This window comes from Nicotiana sylvestris, chromosome 10, assembly GCF_000393655.2.
Source record: "Nicotiana sylvestris chromosome 10, ASM39365v2, whole genome shotgun sequence".
Taxonomy (NCBI): Eukaryota; Viridiplantae; Streptophyta; class Magnoliopsida; order Solanales; family Solanaceae; genus Nicotiana; species Nicotiana sylvestris.
Window position 1 is genome coordinate 127,809,014 of NC_091066.1, and position 24,342 is coordinate 127,833,355.

A 24,342-nucleotide genomic window follows, 5' to 3' on the forward strand; every position below is an offset into this window, starting at 1 on the left:
ACGGACTGCATCTAGTATGTCCGAAAATGCCATCGCTGTCAGATACATGCAAACATGATAAAAGTGCCTCCAAACGAGCTTACGGCAACAAGCTCGCCATGGTCGTTCGCCGCTTTGGGAATGGATATTATCGAACCTATCGAACCTGCAGTATCAAACGAGCACAGGTTCATTCTAGTGGCAATTGATTATTTCACCAAATGGGTTGAAGCAGCATCGTACAAAGCAGTGACTAAGAAAGTGGTAGCAGATTTTGTCCGCGACCGCATTGTTTGTTGGTTCGGAATTCCAGAATCAATCATCACTGATAATGGTTCCAATCTCAATAGCGACCTGATGAAAGCCATGTGTGAAATCTTCAAAATCAAATACAAGAATTCTACAGCTTACAGACCTCAGATGAACGGAGCTGTAGAAGCCGCCAATAAGAATATCAAGAAGATATTGAGGAAGATGATAGAAAAGCATAAGCAGTGGCATGAGAAGTTATCATTTGCCTTGTTGGGATACCGCACCATAGTCCGCACATCAACCGGGGCAACTCTCTATATGTTGGTTTATAGTACAGAAGTAGTCATTCCCGCCGAGGTAGAAATTCTCTCCTTAAGAATCATGCATGAAGCCGAACTTGACGATGCAGAATGGGTAGAGAGTCGCTACGAGCATCTAGCTCTTAGATACGGAAAGAGAATGAATGAAGTTTGCCACGGTCAGCTCTATCAGAACAGAATGTCTAGAGTCTTCAACAAAAGAGTCAAGCCGAGACAGTTTACACTGGGGCAGCTGGTGTTAAAGAAGATTTTCCCACATCAAAAGGAGGCCAAAGGGAAGTTCTTTCCCAACTGGCATGGTCCATACATGGTTCACCGGGTCCTCACCGGAGGAGCCCTCATACTTGCAAAAATGGACGGTGAAGTTTTGTCGAAGCCGATCAATTCAGATGCAGTGAAGCGATACTATGTATGACTTTTATGCTTTCCTCATATGATGTAATTTGAACTAAGCCTGACCTAATTCCCGTTTAAGAGGGGATACATAGGCAGCCCTATGGGTTCGGTCATAATTCAATAAAATTTTCATCTCCCCCTACTATTGGAAACTGGGGCAGAATTTTGAGGAGGACCCTCAAAATTCCGAAGTGATTTCAGCCATTCGACGCAAGCAGCCATCGGAAGAAGCAGCCTAGTAAATTGGGGCAGAATTTTGAGGAGGACCCTCAAAATTCTGGAGCGAGAGAAAGCTGCAGTATCTTGGACCATGTCGTAGTCGTCAGTTCATCTAAAGAAAACTATTCTTAATTATGTATTTATTGTCACATTTCTTTACTAAATCATGCATGTCTGTTACCAAAGTTGCTTCATTTAGCAGCGCTACCCCAATGATACGCCTAATATCATCGGAACAAAGCCGATCAGGTCAAGCAGAGCCAGCGGGAATACGAACTAACCTCCCCTCTTTACAAAACTCACGATTTTTCTTTGAATTCAGGCACTTGAGTTGCAAAATCATCAAATATACTATACACTCACGAGACTCACATTACTCAGGAATATAACTCTCATAACTGTTGCACTTTACTCACAGCTGCTATTCGCATACAGTGCTTCCAACAGACACAGTATCCCCAGCAGTCACAATATCTTGATCCGTTATCAGCTAAGAAAATTCTATCATCATTTTGCCCTTTTACTCCTTGCATAAGGCTACCTTTCTGCCTTCTGAGACTAAGCATTGTCTCCATCTGCATTCCTGCATTGCATAAGGCTACCTTTCTGCCTTCTGAGACTAAGCATTGTCTCCATCTGCATTTCTCTGCATTGCATAAGGCTACCTGTCTACCTTCCGAGACTAAGCATTGTATCCATCTGCATTTCTCTGCATTGCATAAGGCTACCTTTCTGCCTTCCGAGGTTAAGCTCTACCGCCATCTGCATTTCCCTGCATTGCATAAGGCTACCTTTCTGCCTTCCGAGACTAAGCATTGTCTCCATCTGCATTTCCCTGCATTGCATAAGGCTACCTTTCTGCCTTCCGAGGTTAAGCTCTACCACCATCTGCATTTCCTTGCATTGCATAAGGCTACCTTTTTGCCTTCCGAGACTAAGCATTGTCTCCATCTGCATTTCCCTGCATTGCATAAGGCTACCTTTCTGCCTTCCGAGACTAAGCATTTTCTCCATCTGCATTTCTCTGCATTGCATAAGGCTAACTTTCTGCCTTCCGAGACTAAGCATTGTCTCCATCTGCATTTCTCTACATTGCATAAGGCTACCTTTCTGCCTTCCGCGACTAAGCATTGTCTCCATCTGCATTTCCCTGCATTGCATAAGGCTACCTTTCGGCCTTCTGAGGTTAAGCTCTACCTCCATCTGCATTTCCCTACATTGCATAAGGCTACCTTTCTGCCTTCCGAGACAAAGCATTGTCTCCATCTGCATTTCCCTGCATTGCATAAGGGTACCTTTCTACCTTTCGAGGTTAAGCTCTACCTCCATCTGCATTTCCCTGCATTGCATAAGGCTACCTTTCTGCCTTCCGAGGATAAGCTCTACCTCCATCTACATTTCTTGCATTGCATAAGGTTACCTTTCTGCCTTTCGAGACTAAGCACTGTCTCCATCCTGCATTGCTCTGTATTGCATAAGGCTACTGTTCTACCTTCCGAGACTAAGCACTGTCTCCATCCTGCATGGCTGAAATATCGCCACTTTATCACTCTTGCATTGGCTAAAATATCGCCACCTTTTATTTACGTCTTGCATTGGCTGAAATATCGCCACCTTCTACATTTCATGGGCTAAAAGATTGCCAAATTATCCAAAGGGGTCATTGTTCGGAGGCACCATTTGCATAGCCCGAGAACACTATGCCATGGCCTGAGGACCTCATTTTATATCTTGCATATCATTATACAAAGGCATCATAGTTCAGAGGCATCATTCTCATAGCCCGAGAACATCATTTCATAGCCTACGAATCCTTTATCATATACTTCACGGCCCAGGATGTCATAGTCCGAGGACGTCATCCTAACCGTCCGAGGACAACATTCATGGTCCAATAGAAACTTGCATCACGTTTAAATTTATGCATAATGTATGCTCACTTGCAGGTAAACCGGCTAGCATTGGCCGTCTCAGCAGGGGTGATCTCGCTTCAGTTCCCGCAGCCTATCAGACTCTGACCATCCTTCTCAACCCGAACATCGCGTCCGCTTTTCGAAGTCTCCATCGGCATATTTCGCTAATGGATCCTGAACTACATATAGCCTGATTTCTGTAAGACCAGGGATATGTATGCATCTCCGGAACCAGAGCTCGGTCAAAATTCTTCAAATCGTTTCATTCGGTTAAAATTGGCCATCATATCTTTACCAGGCAACTCTTTCATCATTCCCGGGTAAAGAGGGGCAGCTGTTGATACCCAATTTTTTCCGATGTATTTTTATATACAAAATACATTCAAAATAGCATATACATGCATACATAAGCATACCCAAGTGTTTTAGTATTTTTTCAATCTTTTGAAGAGTTTTAAAATCAATTTACTATCCATTTTAACAGTACAAAATCCGTAATTATTCCCAAAATCATCAATTTTGGTGAATAATTTATTTTATTCCCATATTTATACAAAAATATAGTTAAGATAATATTTGTACATTTTTACAAATTTATTTGGTATTAAAAAGACTAAATTGCATAATTGCAATTATAGCCTATTTTAAGATTAATAGCATTTCTATAATTGTAAAATTGGTTTCAATATTTATGCGTTATTAGTTGGGTCAATATTTTAAATTTGTTTTTAAAGTCTTTTTCACTATTTTTATAAAATAAAAGAGGAAAATTGGCTATTTAACATTTAACCTATTTCTATTTCAATTACATCCTCATTTCCTTTCAATTTTAACCTCAATTTGACCCCAATTCCGCCCAAATTAAAACCAACCCAGTTTCAATCTGGATCCAACCCATGACCCAATTACAAACGACCCAACTCGTTCCCCACCTACCACTTAAATCTAGACCGTTGATCACTCAAGATCAACGGCCAAGACTCGCCCTTCCATAATTAAACCTAAACGACTACCCTAATCTCCCTCATTCTCACTTGACCCGCCGCCTTGAAACCCTTCGTCTCTCAAAACACTCTCAAGCTCTCTGAAACCCTAGCCATCTCCCACCTTATTCTACTATATTTCCACGGGAATCCGTGGCTTCTCAGGCCATGGATGATTGGTACTCACCCCACTCCACTATCAAACATTGGATGTTCAATGTTTTAAGGCCCGACTCTGATGGCTCTTTTCAGATCCTTCTCAAATCTGTAGATCTATGGCTTCTCCAACCATTATTCCGGCGTGTTCAAGCAATATGAGTCTTTTCGACTCAGGATCGGATTTTCTTCCAAGCCTTTCTCATTTCTAGGGTTTCTCTGAAACCCTAAGCTATTCGAGATTTTCTCTAGTTGTTTTCTTAGATCTATGTTATATCTGTGTTCTACTGGAATTTTAAAACGTTTTCCCCAATCTTCTCTTTCAAAATTTGTTTCTCTTCGATTTGGGGTTTCTGAAAAAAAAAGGTTTTAAAATGTTTTCTCACTCCTCTTCTTCTTTTCTTTGTGTGAATCTGTCTATGCTATGTTTTTATGTTCTCTTTTCTACCTCGCATGTCCTTCTCCTGTGTTCTTAGGTTTTCCTTATTATGCATATTCTTCTACTGGTTTCTATATCATGCTTTCACACGTTTATCTTATGTGTTCGTTTAACCCTGTGTTCCCTTACTGTAATTTCTACTAAGCTCGTAGTTCTTATTTGCCTTCTTCTGGACTTTGTTTGAGTTCTTTCTAAACATGTTTCATCTACTGCTTCCTTAAGTTTATGCCACCTCTTTGTCTTCTGAACTTGTTTAAGTTCCAAGCTTTTCTTAAAACATGTTCTTTATGCTTCAAATCAGCTTTTTCACTATGTTTGTTTCGAACCTGCTATCATGTATGTTGGTTTCTCATGATTCTCTGAAAGAGACCTCTGAGCCTGTTATCTGTCTTCTCGTCTCTACTTCTGATTAAAGTTGAAAACCCTAGGCTTTGGGTTTTGGAAAGTTTTATTTTCGACTAGGGCTACATTGGAACCCAGGACTCTCAAACTCATTATGAGTCTGCCAAACTAAACTTGTATCCCTTTTTGACTCTGAACTCTTTTCTATGCTAGATTCTTTCTAATTAGCATGACAGTTCTTTCTTGTTTGACATGTTTGTATGCTTTATATATGAGGAATTCTTCCTTCAAAAGAGATTTTGCCAATTTGTGATTGATTCAGAATTCCTTTTAATAAGGCTCGATTGATTGTTACTGATTTTCTTTAATTAAACCTTTCTTCACCTTTTCTGATGGGATTCATTCATACCAAAACTCAATTTCTGATTTTTACTGGCTGATGATTGATTGCCTTTCCTTATTTGCACAAACTGTGTTGCTATCAAACTCTTTCCTTAAATAGTTTCTATGTATTTTCCCTTCTTGTACTACTTTGGAAAAGATTTTAATCCAATTCTTTCCTTAATTGTCTTCTACCCGTTTGAAATCAGAATCCCTTAACTGAAGGGAGATTCTGTGTGATTGATTGCAAACTATTCCCTTGCCTTTTCTTACTTGTTTTCTGCACTATAAAAGGGGCACGACCCTCCTACACTTAGATACCTTGAACCTTCAGTTCAACACTTCGAATTCAACACTTTACACGCACACCTCTCAATTACAATACTCTTTCAATACTCTACTCTCTTCTGAGATCTTTTGTATTGTTTGCTTGTAATGTGGTTTACAAGACTTCATCTTTCACTTATTTGTTTCCCTAAAGCTGGTATGCCTTAATTTTGATTTCAGCACCATTCCTATGTGTTTATTTTACAGTTGCTAAACTCCTATCTACTTTGATGTTCATGTTCTGTATTGAGTATGCTACTCTCTCTTTGCATCTGCTGTTTGTTATGAACTCCCTATACCCCCACTCCCTTCTATGGTTTGAGTTAAGGTTCATGGCCTGACAACATCCAAATTGCTGCTTAGGTTTGAACTTGATCCTCAATGGATCCCAACTCTCAAATATGGCTAATAGGCTAGTCAAGGGTGTATCAGCACTCCTGATTGCTGGGCTTGACCACCAGCCTGCCATGGCTCTCCCTGATTCTCCCCTTGTGCACTTACACTTACTCTTAGATTCTAAGTTATGTCCCCCTCTTATGAGCCTTGCTTTGGGACCTTGAGTTCCCTCTTAACTTGGACATTTGAGGGCTAGCATTTCCACACTGCACTATGCTCTTAATTATGCAATATATTTGGGTTGTAAGCACTGCCCGGAGTCCATTTAAGGCTCTTGAGGAACTTTGACACATCCCAAATAAGAGAAGGCTTTGGAAACCTAATCCTGGAAGTTGGTTTACCTCATATTATTGGACCTTGAGTCTGAATTAGGCTCCTTGGTTGTAGCTTAATTTCTGTTGTAATTTTACTTTTCTTAATTCATTCTGGTCTGTAATATGTTGTAATAATTTATAGGGTTCTAGTGAAAGGGAGGGTCACGTATGTATGCAAAGGGTAGACAGCATGCTCATAGGTGTTACTATTTACAATTTCTGCACTTCCGCATTTCAGTAGAAATCCTACCTATAGTTTCTGCACTTCCACATTAGAAATCTTGCCTATAAGTTTTCTGCATTCATGCACGTCATATAGAAATCCTACCTATAAGTTTTTGCATTCATGCGTGTCATATAGAAATCCTGCCTATAGTTCTGCACTTCTGCATTTTTTATCTATCATTAGGCAAACGGTTATAGATTAAAACAATAATCAACTGCATTCTAGATACCATGTCTATAGGACTCCTGCACTTTTATAATCATCTCAAAATCAACAACGCCTAGAAATCATGCCTATAGGAGTAACCAGTTGAATCTGATTCGTTTATTTCATCTACTAGCCTAAAATCAGTAGTAATGTCGTCTAACATCTGCAGAACTTATGTGTTTTCCACAATCAGTAAGACTTCTTTAAAATCAGAGTAAGCACTGTTAGACATCATGCCTATAAGTTTCACCTAGGCAAGCCAGTATATAATTGATTAACTGCATCAGTCATTGATAAATTACAACCATGGAAGGCTAATTCGGACTCCTCATCTAAGAAATATGTGATGAATCAGCCTATCCTACGCTTTAATTTGATTTCAGACTATAACCAGTACTTGTAAGTCATGCTAGCCAATTTGTTTCTTTAAATGAGGAGGCCTGATTGAGCCCTTTAAACTATTATGTGTTCTCCCCATACCTACCTTATATGTTTTGATTATCGCCCTAGAATTTTGTCCTTTTAAAACTCTGAAAACCAAATCTCCCTTCCCTTTCGGACTAGTAGTCCCAAATGCCTCCGGGACTGATAGGATTGGGGCGGGTACTAGCATGCAATAAGTAACGATACTATTTCGCGCTTAATACCTTAACAGGGTAGGAAATGGTAGATATGGATATGATGACCGGTGCGCTAATACCACGTGTAACCCCTCTTTTGAGGAGCGATTGCCGGGTATTGCATTGATGTGATTCATATTGTTTGTAAACCTAGGACCCCCCTTTCTTTTAACTTGTTTTATTGTCCGAACTATTTCTGCTTTCCTTATTCTCTCCAAACTTTCAATTTTCTTGCAATAATATGTGAAAATCCCCTTCTATTTGAGGCCCTTAATTGCTTACTTGAATATGTGAAGTCACAATTGTAACATGGCCGGGAACCACACTAGTGAATCTTAAGAGGTGTCTAACACCTTCCCCTCGAGATAATTTCTAGCCTTTACCCAAACTCTGGTTCTTCAAACTCAAACCCTTCTTAGTGTCCTAATGTACTTAATCATTAGGTGGCGACTCTTCAAGTTCCAAAACCCAATTCCCAAAAAGGAACGAGTTGTCCTCCTAAATGTCACAAGCCCGATTTCGCGAGAAAAAGGAGGCGCGACAAGTATTAAATCTGATTGGAATATTTCTCAAGGAGCCGTGGACTCTTTCATTGACCTTATGTGTGAACTAGTTGACCCTGATATCGAATTGCCTGGTGATTTCTATAAGGCAAAGATATTAGTTTCTAAGTTAGGACTTTCGTCAATGAGAATTGATTGTTGTAAAGATGGTTGCATGTTATATTATAAAGATGATGCAAATTTAAGTAGTTGTAAATTTTGCGAAAAGCCTCGTTTCAAGAGACTTTCCAGCGGGAAGATGGTCGCTATCAAGGCGATGCATTATTTACCTCTTATACATATGCTAAAGAGGTTATATGCGTCGATGAGTTCTGCTCCTCATGTGAGATGGCACTTTGAAAATAGAAGACCACCTGGTGTTTTGTGTCATCCTTCAGATGGAGAAGCTTGGAAGCACTTTGATAGGACATATCCAGATTTTGCTAGTGAACCAAGGAACATTTGGTTATGTCTGTGTGCGGATGGCTTCACGCTTTTTTCTGTATCTGCGACACCGTATTCATGTTGGCCTGTCTTTCTTACACCTTATAATCTACCACCCGATTTGTGCATGACTATTCCATATATATTCTTAAATTGTATTATCCCCGATCCACGTAATCCGAAAAGTTTGATAGATGTATATTTGCAACCTTTGATTGATGAATTGAAACAATTGTGGTACAATGGTGTTGAAACATATGACATATCAACCAAGCAAAATTTCAATTTGCGTGCTAATTTAATGTGGACAATTAATGATTTTCCTGCGTATGGAATATTGTCTGGGTGGATGACTGCTGGGAAGCTAGCTTGTCCTTACTGCATGGAAAATAGTAAAGCGTTCACTTTGAAACATGACCGAAAGCAATTATGGTTTGATTGTCATGGTCAATTCTTGCCTCCTGATCATGAGTTTAGAAGGATGAAAAATGCATTCAAAAAGAATAAAATGAAATATGATTCTCCACCTCCGATACTTTTAGGCGAGGAAATTTGGGAGAGGGTCCAAAACTTCAATAAAGTTACTGAAGCTCCACCTTATAGATTCCCCGGATACGGTGTTACTCATAATTGGACGAAACAGAGTATATTTTGGGAGTTGCCTTATTGGAAGGATAATCTTCTCTGTCACAACCTTGATGTCATGCATATTGAGAAGAATTATTTTGTCAATTTGTTCAACACAGTGATGGATGTTAAAGGTAAGACAAAGGATAACCCAAAGGCTAGAATGGACTTACAAGAATATTGCAGGCGGCCTAAATTATACTTGAAGACAACAAACAATGGTAAGATATTCAAGCCCAAAGCAAGTTACACATTCACTTTGGAGGAAAGACGGAAAATTTGTGATTGGGTAACGAAATTGAAGATGTCTGAGGGTTATGCGTCAAATTTTGGGAAAAAAGTTGATATGGAGGTAGGGAAGTTGAGCCATTTGAAAAGTTATGACTGTCATGTTTTTATGGAGATCTTAGTGCCTATTGCATTTTGTGGTTTGCCTAAAAGAATCTGGAAACCCATCACAGAGATTAGTTTATTTTTCAAAGACTTGTGTTCTTCCACATTAAGGGAAGAAAACCTACTCCGGTTGGATCAGAACATTCGTGTAACTTCTAGTAATATGGAAAAGATATTTCCATGTGGATTTTTTGATATGATGGAACACTTTTCAATCCACCTTGTACACGAGGCACGACTTGGAGGGCTTGTTCAATGCAGATAGATGTATCCCTTTGAGAGGTAATATTATAAGTTTGATGTAATTTTCTGTTTTATTTGAATGTTCTTAGCTAACCTGAAATTATGTAGGTTGGCAAATGCAAACAATTTGTTAAGCAGAGGAATAGGATTGAAGGATCTATATGCGAAACTTATCTTGCAAAGGAAAATGCTCATTTTTGTTCTTATTATTTTGAGAGCAATGTGACGTGTGCTAAGAATAGGCCCAACAGGCACACAGTCGACCTTATGAGTGATCCATTATATCCGCCTATGTCCATATCCAATCAACCAGGCCGATATTCTAAGTATGTTAGAAAGAGAAGTTTGAGTGATATGGAGTACAAGTCAGCTACACTTCATGTATTGCTAAATTGTCCCGAAGTTATACCATTTCTCAAGTAAGTATTGATTTAGTAGTTATCAAAATATAAAATTTACTGTGATTACATCTCAATACAACTACGAAAAATATTTGATGTGTCACAGTCACTTCGTGGGTCAATTTGGCCATGATGCTGTACATACGACATTTGATACGTGGTTCAAACAATTTGTAAGTTTATCCTTAAATTATTCTAAGACTATGTAGGTAAACAATGTTTGGAAGTTATGCTAACTTATGAATTTTTTTAACAATATGTAGGTAAATGATCCAAATAATGGTGTAAATCAATTTTTGAAAGACATATCTTGGGGATTGGGCTTCAGGTCACAACAATGTCTAAGTACGTTGTGAATGGTTATAAGTTTCATACAGAGGATTTCTCTAAAAATAAAAATAGCAACAACAGTGGGGTGTGGGTTCAAGGTGGTGATGGCAACCAAGTTGGAGATATTGATTATTATGGTATGCTCAAAGAAATAATAGAACTAGAATATATAGGTTGGCCATTTAAGAAACTGATACTCTTTAGATGTAAGTGGTTTGACCCAAATCCAACAAGAGGTACAAGAGTACACAATCAATACAACATAATTTAGGTTAATCATACGAGGGAGTATGATCGCTATGATCTTTTCAAAATTGCACATAATATTAGGCAAGTGTATTATGCTCCTTATCCATTGCGGCGGAATAAGTCTGATTGGTGGGTTGTAATCAAAACTAAGCCTGTAGGTAGGGTGGAAGTCAAGAATGTGTTAGATGTTGCATATCAAAACGATATCTCCAGTGTTCACCAAATAGTGGACGAACTTTTAGAAAATGATTTGGAACATCCTGAACACATATTGGAAGAAGTTGATATAAATAAAGTAAGAATTATTGAAACGAGGAAGAAGAATCAATTGATGAAGCTCAAACTAGTGAGGAAGAAGAATTCTCTAACGAGGAACAATACGTCGATGAGCTTTAAAAAGCTGGTTTCTTTAATAACTCTCATTTATAGCTAGTTTCTTTATATGTTTCAATCTAAATATGTATTATATTATGCAGATGATAGGCAAGGGTCGAGGTAACAATGACCCTAGTGGTTCTCGGGGTCGAGAAAAGGCTAGGAAACCAAAGAGGAGGGTAAAAGATGATATTCAATCTTTTCCACCCTCTTCTGATATGCTTATGTCTTCGCCTCTACCCCATGGCTATTCTGAGCTGCCACAGCATCACACGCCTTACACCTTCATGTAGACACTAGGTCTTTCCTCACATGGCCATAGGATTATACGTTCGACATACAGTCCACCTGCCTCACTACCACATGGATCACACCCATCATAATCACATGGATCGCATCGATGCATGTCACATCCACATGGATCACAGCCATCACTGTCACATCCACTCGGGTCACAGAAATCAGTATCACATCCAATGGCGGTTGATATAGCTATGTCGTAGTCACAGGGATCGCAGCCATCTTCATCAGGGACTCCATCTATTTCAGGGCTTCGACTGCGAGATACTAGCTCTGACCCCCCTACACCTTCCACACATGCCTCTGATATACATGTTTCGGGCGGTGATGCTGATGCTGACGAGGAGGTGCATTATGATCAATATGGCAGGATTATCATAGTCCTTGAGGGTGATGGGTAAGAGTTATTTGTTATTTTTACATTTATTGTTTTGTACAGTTTTTACTAAGATATTAATGTATTTTTTTTATTAAATTGCAGGTTCATCCTGAGTAATATTACTACGAGGATAATCACAAAAGCAACCAGAAATCTTTATGATGGCCCTTATGCGCCTTGGAGTGAATTCCCATTCTCGCTGAAGGAGCAAATTTTCTATGAATTTAAGGTATAAATGTTCTTTTAAGTAGTATAATTATTTATATTTATGATATTTCCATATAATATTTAACTTTTGAAATACAGAGCAAGTGTGTATGGGAACACCGCTATAGCGCGGACGTGGATGCAAATTTTCATCTCAAAGCTCGCAAGTGGTTGTCATATACTTTCTCCAAAGCTAGAAAGTTGAACTAGAAGTCTGGCTGGTTGCTTCAGAATTTATGGGATGATTTGCAAAGGCAATGGCTTACTGCAACGTTCTTAGAGAAGCGCGAAAAAGAAAGAAAGCTCGCGCATCTTAGAAAGGAGGATCCTTGCACACTGGAGGTGCGATCAGCCTAGGGACAATAAAAAGAAGAATGATATGTAATTGCTTCATTTATTTTAATTTTCAAAGTATATCTATTCTATTTATTAACTAAAATTTATGAATTTTTAGGAAAAGAAGTTGGAGCGTCCGATGAACCAAGGTGACCTATTTAAGGAGACTCATATTGTGAAGAAGAAGAAAGAGGCGGATCAAGAAAGGTGGGTCGAGGGACGAGCCTCGACTGTATATGTAAGTTTTCACTTTTCATTAAGTATTTTGATTTACTTTTATATAAATTTTGAAATACTAATTCAATGTAATTTATCTCACAGGGTCGCTTCACTACTGAAGTGGAGGAATTCATACGCAGTCAGCCACCTAATGAGTCGGGCGAGCCAATCCAACCTTCGGACGAGGATGCTGAAAGAATGTGGACAGAGGCTGCAGGTGGTCAAAAATGGGGGAAGGTATACGGGCTTTCTACTAAGAAATTACATCGCTATAAGTGTGGAATGCAAGGAATAGGGACTTCCTCGGAAGCCGAGCAACTTGATGGGGATAGCCTCTCCGTTATGCGAGAGATTGTGACAAAGCTCACATCCGAGCTAGAAGCGGTCAAGGAAAGAGAAAAGCTTAGAGATGCTCAGTACATTGGCGTGGTCGCTCAGTGTCAGGGCATGCACGAGCAACTCAAATCTCTCCTAGATTCTGGAGGTTTTCTGATTCCCCGGTCTCATGAGTCATCGCCAGAGGCTCGCCTTCCCCGTGCTCGTTCCTCCCGTCCTCCAAGTGCTCATTCCTCTCGTCTTCCCCGTGATCGTTCTTCCCATCCTTGACAAGTAGACCCTTCTGAATACCGTCATGGTGATGAAAGTTCATCAGACGGTGATGATAATGATGTACACAACACTCATTGACTTTTATACACTCATTGATAATAATGGTAGTTCTATTGAACTTTAAACTTTGTTGGTTTTAATGTTGTTTTTGTGTTGTTGTTGTTGTTGTTGTGTTGTTGTTGGTATTGTTGTTGTTGTTGTTGTTTGTAATAGGGATTTGCTATGACTGGCAGGTGGTGTAGCTGCCAAAACAGGCAGTTTCTGCCAAAATAATACCCAGAAAAGCGACCAACTTTAGTCTCTTTTTGGTCATTTTTCTATTAAAAAAAAATAATTTTTTGGGCAATAGCGACCAAAGTTGGTCGCTGTTTACCCAGAATTCTCAAAAAGCGACCAACCTTGGTCGCTATTCCATTAAAAAAAATTGGAAATATAGCGACCAACTTTGGTCGCTTATATTTAAAAAAAAAAATTCTTGAAATTAGCGACCAAAGTTGGTCGCTTATTTTTAAAAAAATTAATAAAAAAGCGACCAACCTTGGTCTCTATTTTTCAGATTTTAAAATATAATATTTGGATTAGAGACCAAAGTTGATCGCTTTTTATGATTAATAATAAATAAAAAAATATATTTTACATTTAGAGACCAACTTTGGTCGCCAAAATTATATTATTAAAATAATAAAGCGACCAAAGTTGGTCGCTATAGTCTTTACTCGAAATATTTGGTCCTTTTACCTTAGAGACCAAAGTTGGTCGCTAATTAGCGACCAACTTTGGTCCCTAAATTAAAGGGACCAGCAATATTACGACCAGGCATGTTTGGTCGTTTTTTGGTCGTTTTTAGGCCTATAAGCGACCAACTTTGGTCGCTTTTTACCGGATTTCTAGTAGTGAAACACCGATCTGAGGTCGTTTACTAAGAATGTTGACTGTGGTCAACTCAACTCTCATTTTAAGCCTAGAATCACTTTTCTTCAAATTTTACGTAAAAACTTTTTGGAAAACGATATGGACCACGCACGCAAATCACAAAATATCAAATGGAGCTGATAGAGGTTTCGGAACACAGAAGTAAAGATTAATAAAATGACCTATCGAATCGTCACAGTTGGCCTTGCCCAGTGGTGTACACAAGATATTTCATAAGCGGTGTCATTTTTTATATTTATCTTTAATATTTTTGTTTTTCTTGTATATATCTAGCAAAAAATTCGAATGAAGCGGTGTCCCATGGCACCGCATGCAACAAGGTGCGTATGCTCCTGGCCTTGCTAACCCTCCCCTATCCCCCTTTTTTCCATTTTTAAATTTCAAATCTATGATCCATATTTGTGCATCTCTATACGCGTCCACATTATAGGTGTAAATATTTATATATCGTCCCACTGTATTATTCTCAACCGTGGAACCTTTTGGTACACACAAGGAAATAATTAGCGCTTGCTACTTCTCTTAGTAGGCTTTAAATATTTTGATATTTTTTAAGGTGCTGCAAATACTATGTTACGTGTATTTTAGCAATCTTATTAAATTGTTAACAAGTTCTATTAAATTAGCAAAACTTGCGTATATTGTTCACAATCCTCAGAAACCGAGCATTGATGAATTATACAGAGAACCATGCTGGCATACCAGTCACGGAGAATTGACTCCTTTGTTCTGCTGCACCTACTTAACCCGGGACAAGTCATGTAGCATAATTAGTATGTGATCCCTATACATTTTTCTATCTCTGGCCTGCCATAAAAGGGATGGGCTTAGGGGGTTGGTTGGTACTAGATATGGGTTTCAATTTAACACACTAATAATAATTCGAATATTTTTTTTACCAATATCAAAGCTAGTTAATTAACAATCTGCTACCTACATGATTGGGATTGGGTATTCCAGAAAAGTCAAACTAGTATATGTACGACGTTCTAGTTTTCATAATACATCCAATTTACCCACAAACAAATATAATCTGCTGCATGTAATTTTGTATAGTTAGTCTTCATTCCCGCATGGGTAACTGAAAAGAAGCTACTAACAACCAATTATATAAATAATGACAAGCTTTAACGAAAGAACTTTTTAAACTGTAATTGAATAGGAATTTAAACCCTTTTAGAAATGCGGGAACGATTCTAATCTGCAGGGTTGATATTCTCATTTATTGAATTGTCTGATGACGCTGATATATATGGTGAACAAGTTGACACTAAAAAAATAAAAAGTGTGTTTCATGACAAGCACTAAAAAACAAAGTTGGTTCACTATAAATTGGCATTTAATTTGGAGATGGGCAAAATGAAGAACACATTGTAGGAAATTAAGAAGCAACAAAGAGGAAAATTAAAATATATAAAAGAAAAAAAAGAGGTGAGAGAAATGTCTAGTATAGCTAGAAATGAGAGCAACTTAGTGGAAAAAACAATTGGGATTTGGGAAGGACTATAAACCCTTTGGATCTTGATCTTGGTAAATATATCATTCAAAATGGAGAATTGGCTCAAATAACTTATGATACGTCCAAAAAAACATGGTAGAAACTTACTCGAATATTTAATTTACATCAAATAAATCAATACAAGATACATATTTATTGTACACTTATTTATCACGTAACCATGATTAAGTGATATGTATTTTTACTTAAATTTTAAGTGCTAAAATGAAATTGATTGATTTGGTGTAAATATCTTATGTGAGAGTAAATATTTACCAAAGAAACAGGGACAAGTTAGTGTCACGACCCAAATCCTACCTTAAAGATCGTGATGACACCTAGTCTCTTAAACTAGGTAAGTCGGTCACTTATCAATTTTTAATTTAATAAAAGCATGATATAATGAAAGAGAGTTTAACATAAATGCAAAAATAAAAGTGATACAAGACAACATGGCGAAAATCACAACATACTCCCGGAACTAGGTGGTACAGAGTCATGAGCTCTAACCGAATACATAGAAATATCTCAAAATACAATGCACTTTGGATAGAGAATTGACAGTAAAAATATATAGAAAGGATTCCAAGGGACTACAACGATCAAAGCATACCTTAAATCCTCGCAATCAAGAAGCTCTCATTGTCTAAATCCGCTACCTCCAACATCTAGATTTGAAGAAAAATGTTTAGAAGTGTAGTATGAGTAAACTACGGTCGGTACCCGGTAAGTATCAAGACTAGCCTTGGTGAAGTAGTGACGCGGTCAAGTCATGCGACACTCACCATCAAAATAACTTGTGCAATTAGTCAAGACCGACAACAAAAGCATAACAGGGAACAATAACAATAACCTCGTCAAAATAAATGATAACAGCTCAAGATAAGTAGAGGCTCAGTTTCAACAATAAATGATCATTATATAAAGAACTCACACAAATGGCATCTCGGGCTCACATTATCAGCACAACAACAATAGCCACCCGTATTACTCCCCCTGACAATAACACAATAGCCACCAGTATCACTCCGCCAAGACAATAATACAATAGCCACTTTTGTCGCTCTGCCCAGACAAAATCACAATAATCACCCGTATCACTCAGCCCAGACAACAACACAATAGCTACCTATATCGCTCCGCTTAGATAATATCACAATAGTCACTCGTATCCCTCAGCCCAGACAATATCATAATAGCCACCCTATCGCTCTGTACAATCAATAACGATGAAATACCACCCTTATACTCCGTACGATAATAATCAACCATACAACATGCCAACATGTGCCACAATATTATAAAGACAACAGTATCAAAGTTTCATCACCATAGCTAAAACATGTGTAACGTTCTTGTTTAGTACTCTAAAAATTCCTTCCCGTATGAGTCAACCTCCGGACAGCTCGAATCTAGCTAAAATAACTTATTAATAATATCAATAAAATCCACAAAAAACAAGCCCAAATGATAAAGCTACGATCTTGATCCAATTATACAAAGTTAAACCAAAAAGTCAACCCTGGGACCGCACCCCAGAACCCGAAAAAACTCACAAATTCTGAACACTCATTAAAATGCGAATCCAACCATACCAATTTCATCCAATTTCGACTCCGAATTGGGGTTCAAACCCTCAGATTTCATTATAAACGCTTTTACTAAAATTCTCAATTTTTCTCACTTATATTCATCAATTAAATGCTAAAAGCCTAAAATAAAGATGGAATCATAGATAATAAATAAATCCGAGCCAGAAATACTTACCGCAATCCAATAGTAAAAATTTCCTCCAAATTTGCCCAACTCCGAGCTTTATAACTCAAAATGTGATAAATAACCAAAACCCTCATAATGAAATGTTTTATAAGTCTACCCAGGGGTTCTCTTCGCGATCGCGGGACCTACTTCGTGATCGCGAAGAACAAATCATACACTAGCAAAATTCCTTTTTGGCGAACGCGGTCTGACACCCGCAAACGCGACCATCAACTTTACTGGCCTACGTGAATGTGACCTTAGGCACGCGAACGCGAAGGCCAACCATTGGCACCCATCCAGCTCTCCTTCTACGCGAGCGGCACGCGAACGCGATGAACACACACCCCAGGCTCTGCGAACGCGACATCCCTATCGTGAATGCGATGGGAAAATCATCAATCACCCAAATAACTCTCTGATCGTAATTGATCTTCCGCGATCACGATGAACTGTATGACACCAGAAAAACCAACAACTTCAACCATGAGTGAAAATGTCTGAAACTCATCCAAAACACACTTGAGGCCTCCGGGACCCCGTTAAATCACATCGGCCAATCCCAAAATATAAGCGGACCTATTCGAGGCCTCAAATCATACAGAATAATATCAAAACCACGAATCATGCACCAATTCAAGCTTAATGAGCTATATCAAAATTCCAACTTCCAAACTTATGCTGAACATGCCTAAACAATTCGGAATCACCTCAAATTTTGCACGCAAGTTCTAAATGATATAACGAACCTATGCCAACTCCCGAAACTACGATCCGAACCCGATAGAATCAAAGTCAACTTCCGGGTAAACCTATGAACTTTCCAAACATTCAAATTGCCAACTTTCGCCAATTAGAGCCAAATCACCCTAGGAACCTCTGAATCAAAATATGAACATATATACACTTAAGTCCAAAATTATCATATAGACCTAACGGAACTATCAATACTCCGATCCGAGATCAAATACGGAAAAGTCAAACTTGGTCAACTCTTCCAACTTAAAGCCTCCAAATTGAAAATCAATCCTCCAAATAAATCCCAAACCACTCGAACACTAAAACTGACCATACATGCAAGTTATAATACATCATGTGAAGCTACTCAAAACCTCAAACCACCGAAAAAAATACAAATGCTCAAAACGATCGATCGAGTCGTTACAATCAAGTTGCTAATTTTTCTTTTCGTTTGCCTAAAAGGAAAAATATACCATACATGATCACTTATAATTGGTAGGGATACATATGGATTATTTAAAACCACCATTAAGGCTTGTACAAACAAAGACTCCACGAAGGAATCGGACGAGGATAATCAAAATACAATAATGTTATTCTTAAAAATACTATGTTTCACGCGAGTCTATCAGTTACATTGGTTGTCTTTTTCGTAAGAGTTTAAATTATGTGCATTATCATTGTATAACTTAAACCTTTTCCATAAATATGCAATATATTAGGGCTGTCTGCCAGTGCTAAAAGCAGGTAACTAGTCATCAAGTAATTAAAATGTGAGTAAGCATCATGAACTATGAATAGATATGTGATAGCTGTATGTTTTAACTCGAGTGCGTTTGCATTGGGGACAAAAGGGTACGGTGGTAGTCAGAAATGAAAATTAATGATTAATTATTAAATTATTATTATTGGGGTCAGCTGAGTGATAGTGACCGTGCTAACAGGAAAAATATTAAAGGTTGAAATATGTTTCATGAATGAGAAATAGTAGAGAGAAAGGAAGTTGCTTCACTATAAATTCATGGGCTTATAATGTTGTTCACATACCAAGAGAAAACAAAGAGTAAAACAAACATAAAACAAGAAAAAAAGAATGGCTTGCATGGCTGAGAAATGGGAGCAACTTAGTGGAAAAGACAATTGGGAAGCGCTATTAAACCCCCTGGATCTTGATCTTCGTAAATATATCATTCAATATGGAGAATTGGCTCAAGCAACTTATGATACTTTCATTACGGAGAAAGCATCTAAATATGCGGGAGCTAGCAGATACTCGATGGAAAATCTCTTTACTGGGGTTGGACATGATCCATTGAAGTATCGCGTAACCAAATTTTTCTATGCCACCTCATCCATTCCGCTTCCCGATGCTTTCGTTGTTAAATCATTGTCAAGGGAAGCATGGAGTAAGGAATCAAATTTTATGGGGTATATTGCTGTGGCTACTGATGAGGGTAAAGTTTCACTAGGAAGGAGGGATATTGTGATTAATTGGAGAGGAACAATGCAGAACTTAGAGTGGGTGAATGACTTTCAATTTCTACTTGTCCCAGCACCCAAAGTTTTTGGTGATGGGGGTTTGCTTCCTTTGTTTCAACCTTTAGTGCATCACGGCTTCTATAATATTTATACATCAGAAAGTTCACGATCACAATTTAATAAGACTTGTGTCAGGGATCAGGTACATGTTAACTCTCTTAGAATACTTCCATGCTTTACTTTACAAGAATATAATTCCTTACTTCTCAAGTAGTATTCTGTTTTCAATATATAAGTAACTTCTAATGCTAAAATTTGAGTTTTATAAACAAGACTTGATCTTTCTGGCTCTCACTATTGAAGCGTGTGATTATCTCATCTCAAAGTTTAATATGTTAAAGAGAGCATATTTTCAATTACTTAATTATATTATGTCTCAACACATGACACTCTCTTTGTAACCGTCTCGTTCTCTCTATCTATATTAGTAACAATAAACAATAAAATATATATGTCCAAAGGTGAAGAATGAAGCCAACATGAATTAATTTACGATCAAGATTCTTTATATTATCATAAAAGTTTTTAGGTTTTGGGGAGGATACTTGCAATTTCCGTTATTCTTATTATGAAAAGGGACATTAAAATTAAAACTACTTGCATGCTTGCATGAAGCTAAAGAGTGACCATTTCATGGGTTTTTTTTCCTTTTAGGTAATTGAAGAAGTGAAAAGATTGGTTGAGGAATATAAGAATGAAGATGTCAGCATAACTGTGACTGGCCATAGCCTAGGTGCATCTCTTGCAACCTTAAATGCAGTTGACATAACTTTCAATGGAATCAACAAAACAACCGAAGGCAAAGAATTTCCAGTAACAGCTTTTGTATTCGCAAGTCCCAAAGTTGGAGATTTCAATTTTCACAAGGCATTTTCCAAACTGAATAATCTTCATATCTTGAGAATTCATAATTTATTGGACATTGTTCCGAAATACCCACCCATTGGCTATATAGACGTAGGGAAGGAACTAATGATTGATACCACAAAATCTCCATATGTGAAGCCTCCTGGAGATATTGCTAGTTGGCATTTGTTGGAGCCATACTTGCATGGAGTTGCTGGTACACAAGGAATAGGTATATTAGCAGGTTTTAAGCTAGAAGTGAATCGCGATATCTCGCTTGTCAACAAGATGGGGGATACACTAAAAGATGAACATTGTATTCCTGGGCATTGGTGGGTTGAGAAGCACAAAGGGATGGTTCAACAACAAGATGGAACTTGGCTTCTCTTGGATCGCGAGGAGTATGAGTTTTGAGGGGAGATGAGATTTTAAATGTGTGGCTTTATTTCCTTTCATTTAATGTTTGAATTAAGGGGTTTCCTTTCATGTACTGTTTGAATAAAGGGTTTTTCTTTTCATGTAATGTTTGAATAAAGGTTTTATTTTATGTGTGATCAAGTGCTTTATATCATTTAAATTAGACAAAAATAATTGTTCTTATTCTATTGATGCATAATATGGTCCAAAAATCATAGTATGTATGATATCCAGGTGCAATGGCGGGCCTACCGTAAAGCAGGTAAAGCAACGACTTTAGACCTCATATTTGTGGAGGCCTCATTTTTTATTACACCTATTAGGCAATATACAAGTTAAAAAGAAAAGTTATGTGAAGTGAAAATATTTGATTTCTTTCTTTAACAAATATAGAGAAGAAAGATTTGCAATTGCTATAGTTTTGTTAAGGAAATTGCATTTGAATGAATATTGAATCTGAATTTTCTAAGAAACATGTGATACATAGGAAGAAACAATTTGATGAAAATGTTTATAATTAATTCTCAAAATCTCTCGAAGAGTTTTTAGAGTTAATTACTTTTTATACATAATAGACAATGCTATTTTTTTACTTCAAAATAGATTTGATCAATTCGAGACATATAAAAATATTTTTGATTTTTTATTTAGCGAAAAAAAACTAAGATCACTAGATGATGAAAATTTGATAAAATAGTGCCTTAATCTTCAATGTTCCTTAAAGCATAATAATCAATCTGATATTGATGGTTTAGATTTATTTTCTAAATTAAAAATATTAAGAAAAATAATACAAATAGAAGATAATAGTTTAATTGATATACTTAATCAAATAAAAAGATTTGATTTTAAATGCTTATATTGCTTATAAAATAATGTTAATAACTCTCGTTACCGTTGCTTTAATGGAAAAGTGCTTTTCAAAATCAAAATTTATAAAATCTTACCTAAGATAAAAAAAAAAAAAAAAAAAACTAAGAGAGGTTAAATGGATTAGTTATATTGTCAATTGAGAAAGACTTATTAGGATAAATTGATGATAAAAAATTATTAATAATTTTGCAGCTGAAGAAACAAAAAAAAGATTTAATAAAAAATAATAATATATTTAAAAAAAATTAAGGCCCCTCATAAAGTTTGGCTTTAGGCCACAAAATTTGCCGTGCCACCCATGTCCGGATGATTTGTCGTGGTTTACCCCTGTAGAACACGTACTATATATACTCAAAGGTATATATGAAACAGAATATATAGATCATGCATCTGAATATCACACGCTGACCACTTTATTGCTTTCAATTATTCAATTTCTGGTATGTACTTGGTGTTTCTACTTGATAAATACACATTTATGTAGGTTAATTTGGTCTAATTTTTAGCGAGAATAATGTAGTTAATCCAAAGACATGGATGTGGAAGAGAACACGTTTCTCTGAGTCTTGAAACATTCTTAGTTTATTTCTCTTCTTGTATATTGTTCATCTTGTTGTTTTTTATTGTTGGTAGATTGGCGATAGAAGAGTAACTTGTGTATTATTTTAGCTACGAGCCACTTCCTTATGAGGTTGCTATGTGGCGAACAACAATAATGTGAGGTATTGTAATACACTAATACGATGAACATTAACACAAAGTTGTTACAAAATAATAAATTGTACGAAAAAAGGTTATATTTACCCTTATACCATTGAAAATAACTCATATTTATCCTTTATTATTTTGAATATTTTAATCCCTATCATTTATACTTTGGGTCGTATTGGCCTTCCACCTGTTAAATGTTCTAATCCCGGCTTAAAAAAAGACAAGTGGTTGGGCATGGATCAATTTTAAATTCCGAGTTCATTGAAATAAAACACATTGTCACACAGTCTGACCAATTAATTTGGAATTTAACAAATGCAAAAGAAAAAAAAAAGAGAGAGTTGCAACAAAGTTAAGAAAAATGGAAATTGATAACTAAATGAAACAGAACTCCATGGCTGTACTTTAGATATGCAGAAGAAGAGAAAGGATTGGGGTTAGAAGAGAAAAGAAAGAGGAGAGAATCAAAAAGAAGAGAAGGAGGAGTGAGAGAAGAGAGATATTGTGTATTCGTTACTTTTCTATGTGGAGTTTGTTAGTTAAATAACAAACTTATCGCCCACTGGCAAAATCCTTCCCCTTAAAATAATCCTGGTTCAATGTTTAGGAACAAAATCAAGAAACTTAGCCTTGATGAAATCATAATCCCCTCAAGTCGCATCCTCAAGTGGAAGATTATACCATTGAATAAGCACTTTCTCAACAGCTAGATTGCACTCTTTAGTGAGTTGCCTTTGTAAAATTGCAATTGGTTTGACTAAGAATTGACCTTCCTCACTAGTCATGGGTAAGGTAGATTGCACCACAGCCCTAGTGCCAATATTTTTCTTTAACAATCATATGTGGAACACCAAATGGACCTTGGAGGTAGGAGGGAGCAACAACTTCTAAGCAACTTGACCAATCTTGTCAAGCACCTGTTATGGTCCACAATATTTGGAACTTAACTTCACGTTCTTCCTGAGAGTCAATGAGGTTGGTCTATAAGATTGAAGCTTTAAGTACACCATACACCAGGTTGAAATACTCTTTCTATCCTTTTCTGATCAGCAAATAATTTCATCATTTCTTGAGCCTTAAGGAGATTGTCCTTCAGTAGTTGTTGCATCTGTTGCCTCTACGTAACTACATCTTCAGCTCCTGGCACTGTAGTATCTAAGAGTGGCCCTATAGAGATTTGAGGAGGAGAATAGTCATACAATGCTTCAAATGGGCTACACTAAATACTATTATGGAACTTTGTGCTATACCACTATTCTGCAAGCTGTAACCAGTTCTTCCATTGTGTAGGCCTGTGGCTAGTCATGCATCTCAGATAGTTTTCAATGCATCTATTCACCCTCTATGTTCGTCAGTTTGAGGGCGATAAGCTGAACTATAAAACAATCGAGTACCCTTTAATTTTAATAAAGTCTGTCAAAAATTACTGAGGAAAATCCTATCTGTCAAAGACAATCGACTCAGGAGTGCCATGCAAAGTATGAACTTTTTCCAGAACTTATTAGCCACATCAACCGCAGTAAAAAGGTGAGATGGTGACATGAGCTAAGTTGATTTAGTCATTCTATCCAACACTAAAAATGATATCTTTACCTTTGGATTTAGGCAAGCCCTCACTGCAATCCATTGAGATGTGTCTCCAAGCTTGATCAGGTATAGGGAATGGTGGTAACAACCCAAGGTAAGCCATAGATTTATCCTTACTCTTCTGACATACATCACATTCAGACACATAGTTTACAACAATTTGTTTCATTAGAGGCTAATAGAATAGTTGAGATACTCTTTTGAGTGTACCTAACTTCCCTGAGTGCTCACCAAAAGAAGAGTCATGAAAAACTAGAATCAATTGATTCCTCAGGTTACTAATTGTCCCAATGAATATCTTCCCTTTCCTTCTTA

The 24,342-nt window shown here is 37.3% G+C and overlaps 1 protein-coding gene across 1 annotated transcript; it reads left to right on the forward strand.

The window, feature by feature from the left end:
- The first annotated feature begins 19,147 nt into the window (after positions 1 to 19,147).
- On the forward strand, positions 19,148 to 20,853 carry LOC104242313 (phospholipase A1-IIgamma-like). The gene is made up of 2 exons (XM_009797340.2): positions 19,148 to 19,735; positions 20,248 to 20,853. The coding sequence occupies exons 1-2, from the start codon at positions 19,148 to 19,150 to the stop codon at positions 20,851 to 20,853; spliced, it is 1,194 nt and encodes a 397-aa protein (XP_009795642.1).
- The last annotated feature ends 3,489 nt before the right edge of the window (positions 20,854 to 24,342 follow it).

Bases quoted from the DNA above. Each gene is read 5' to 3' on its own strand.
- LOC104242313 (XM_009797340.2), top strand. From the start codon at position 19,148: ATGGCTTGCATGGCTGAGAAATGGGAGCAACTTAGTGGAAAAGACAAT. The intron at 19,736-20,247 runs GTACATGTTAAC...TTTTCCTTTTAG, and splicing joins AGACTTGTGTCAGGGATCAG to GTAATTGAAGAAGTGAAAAG.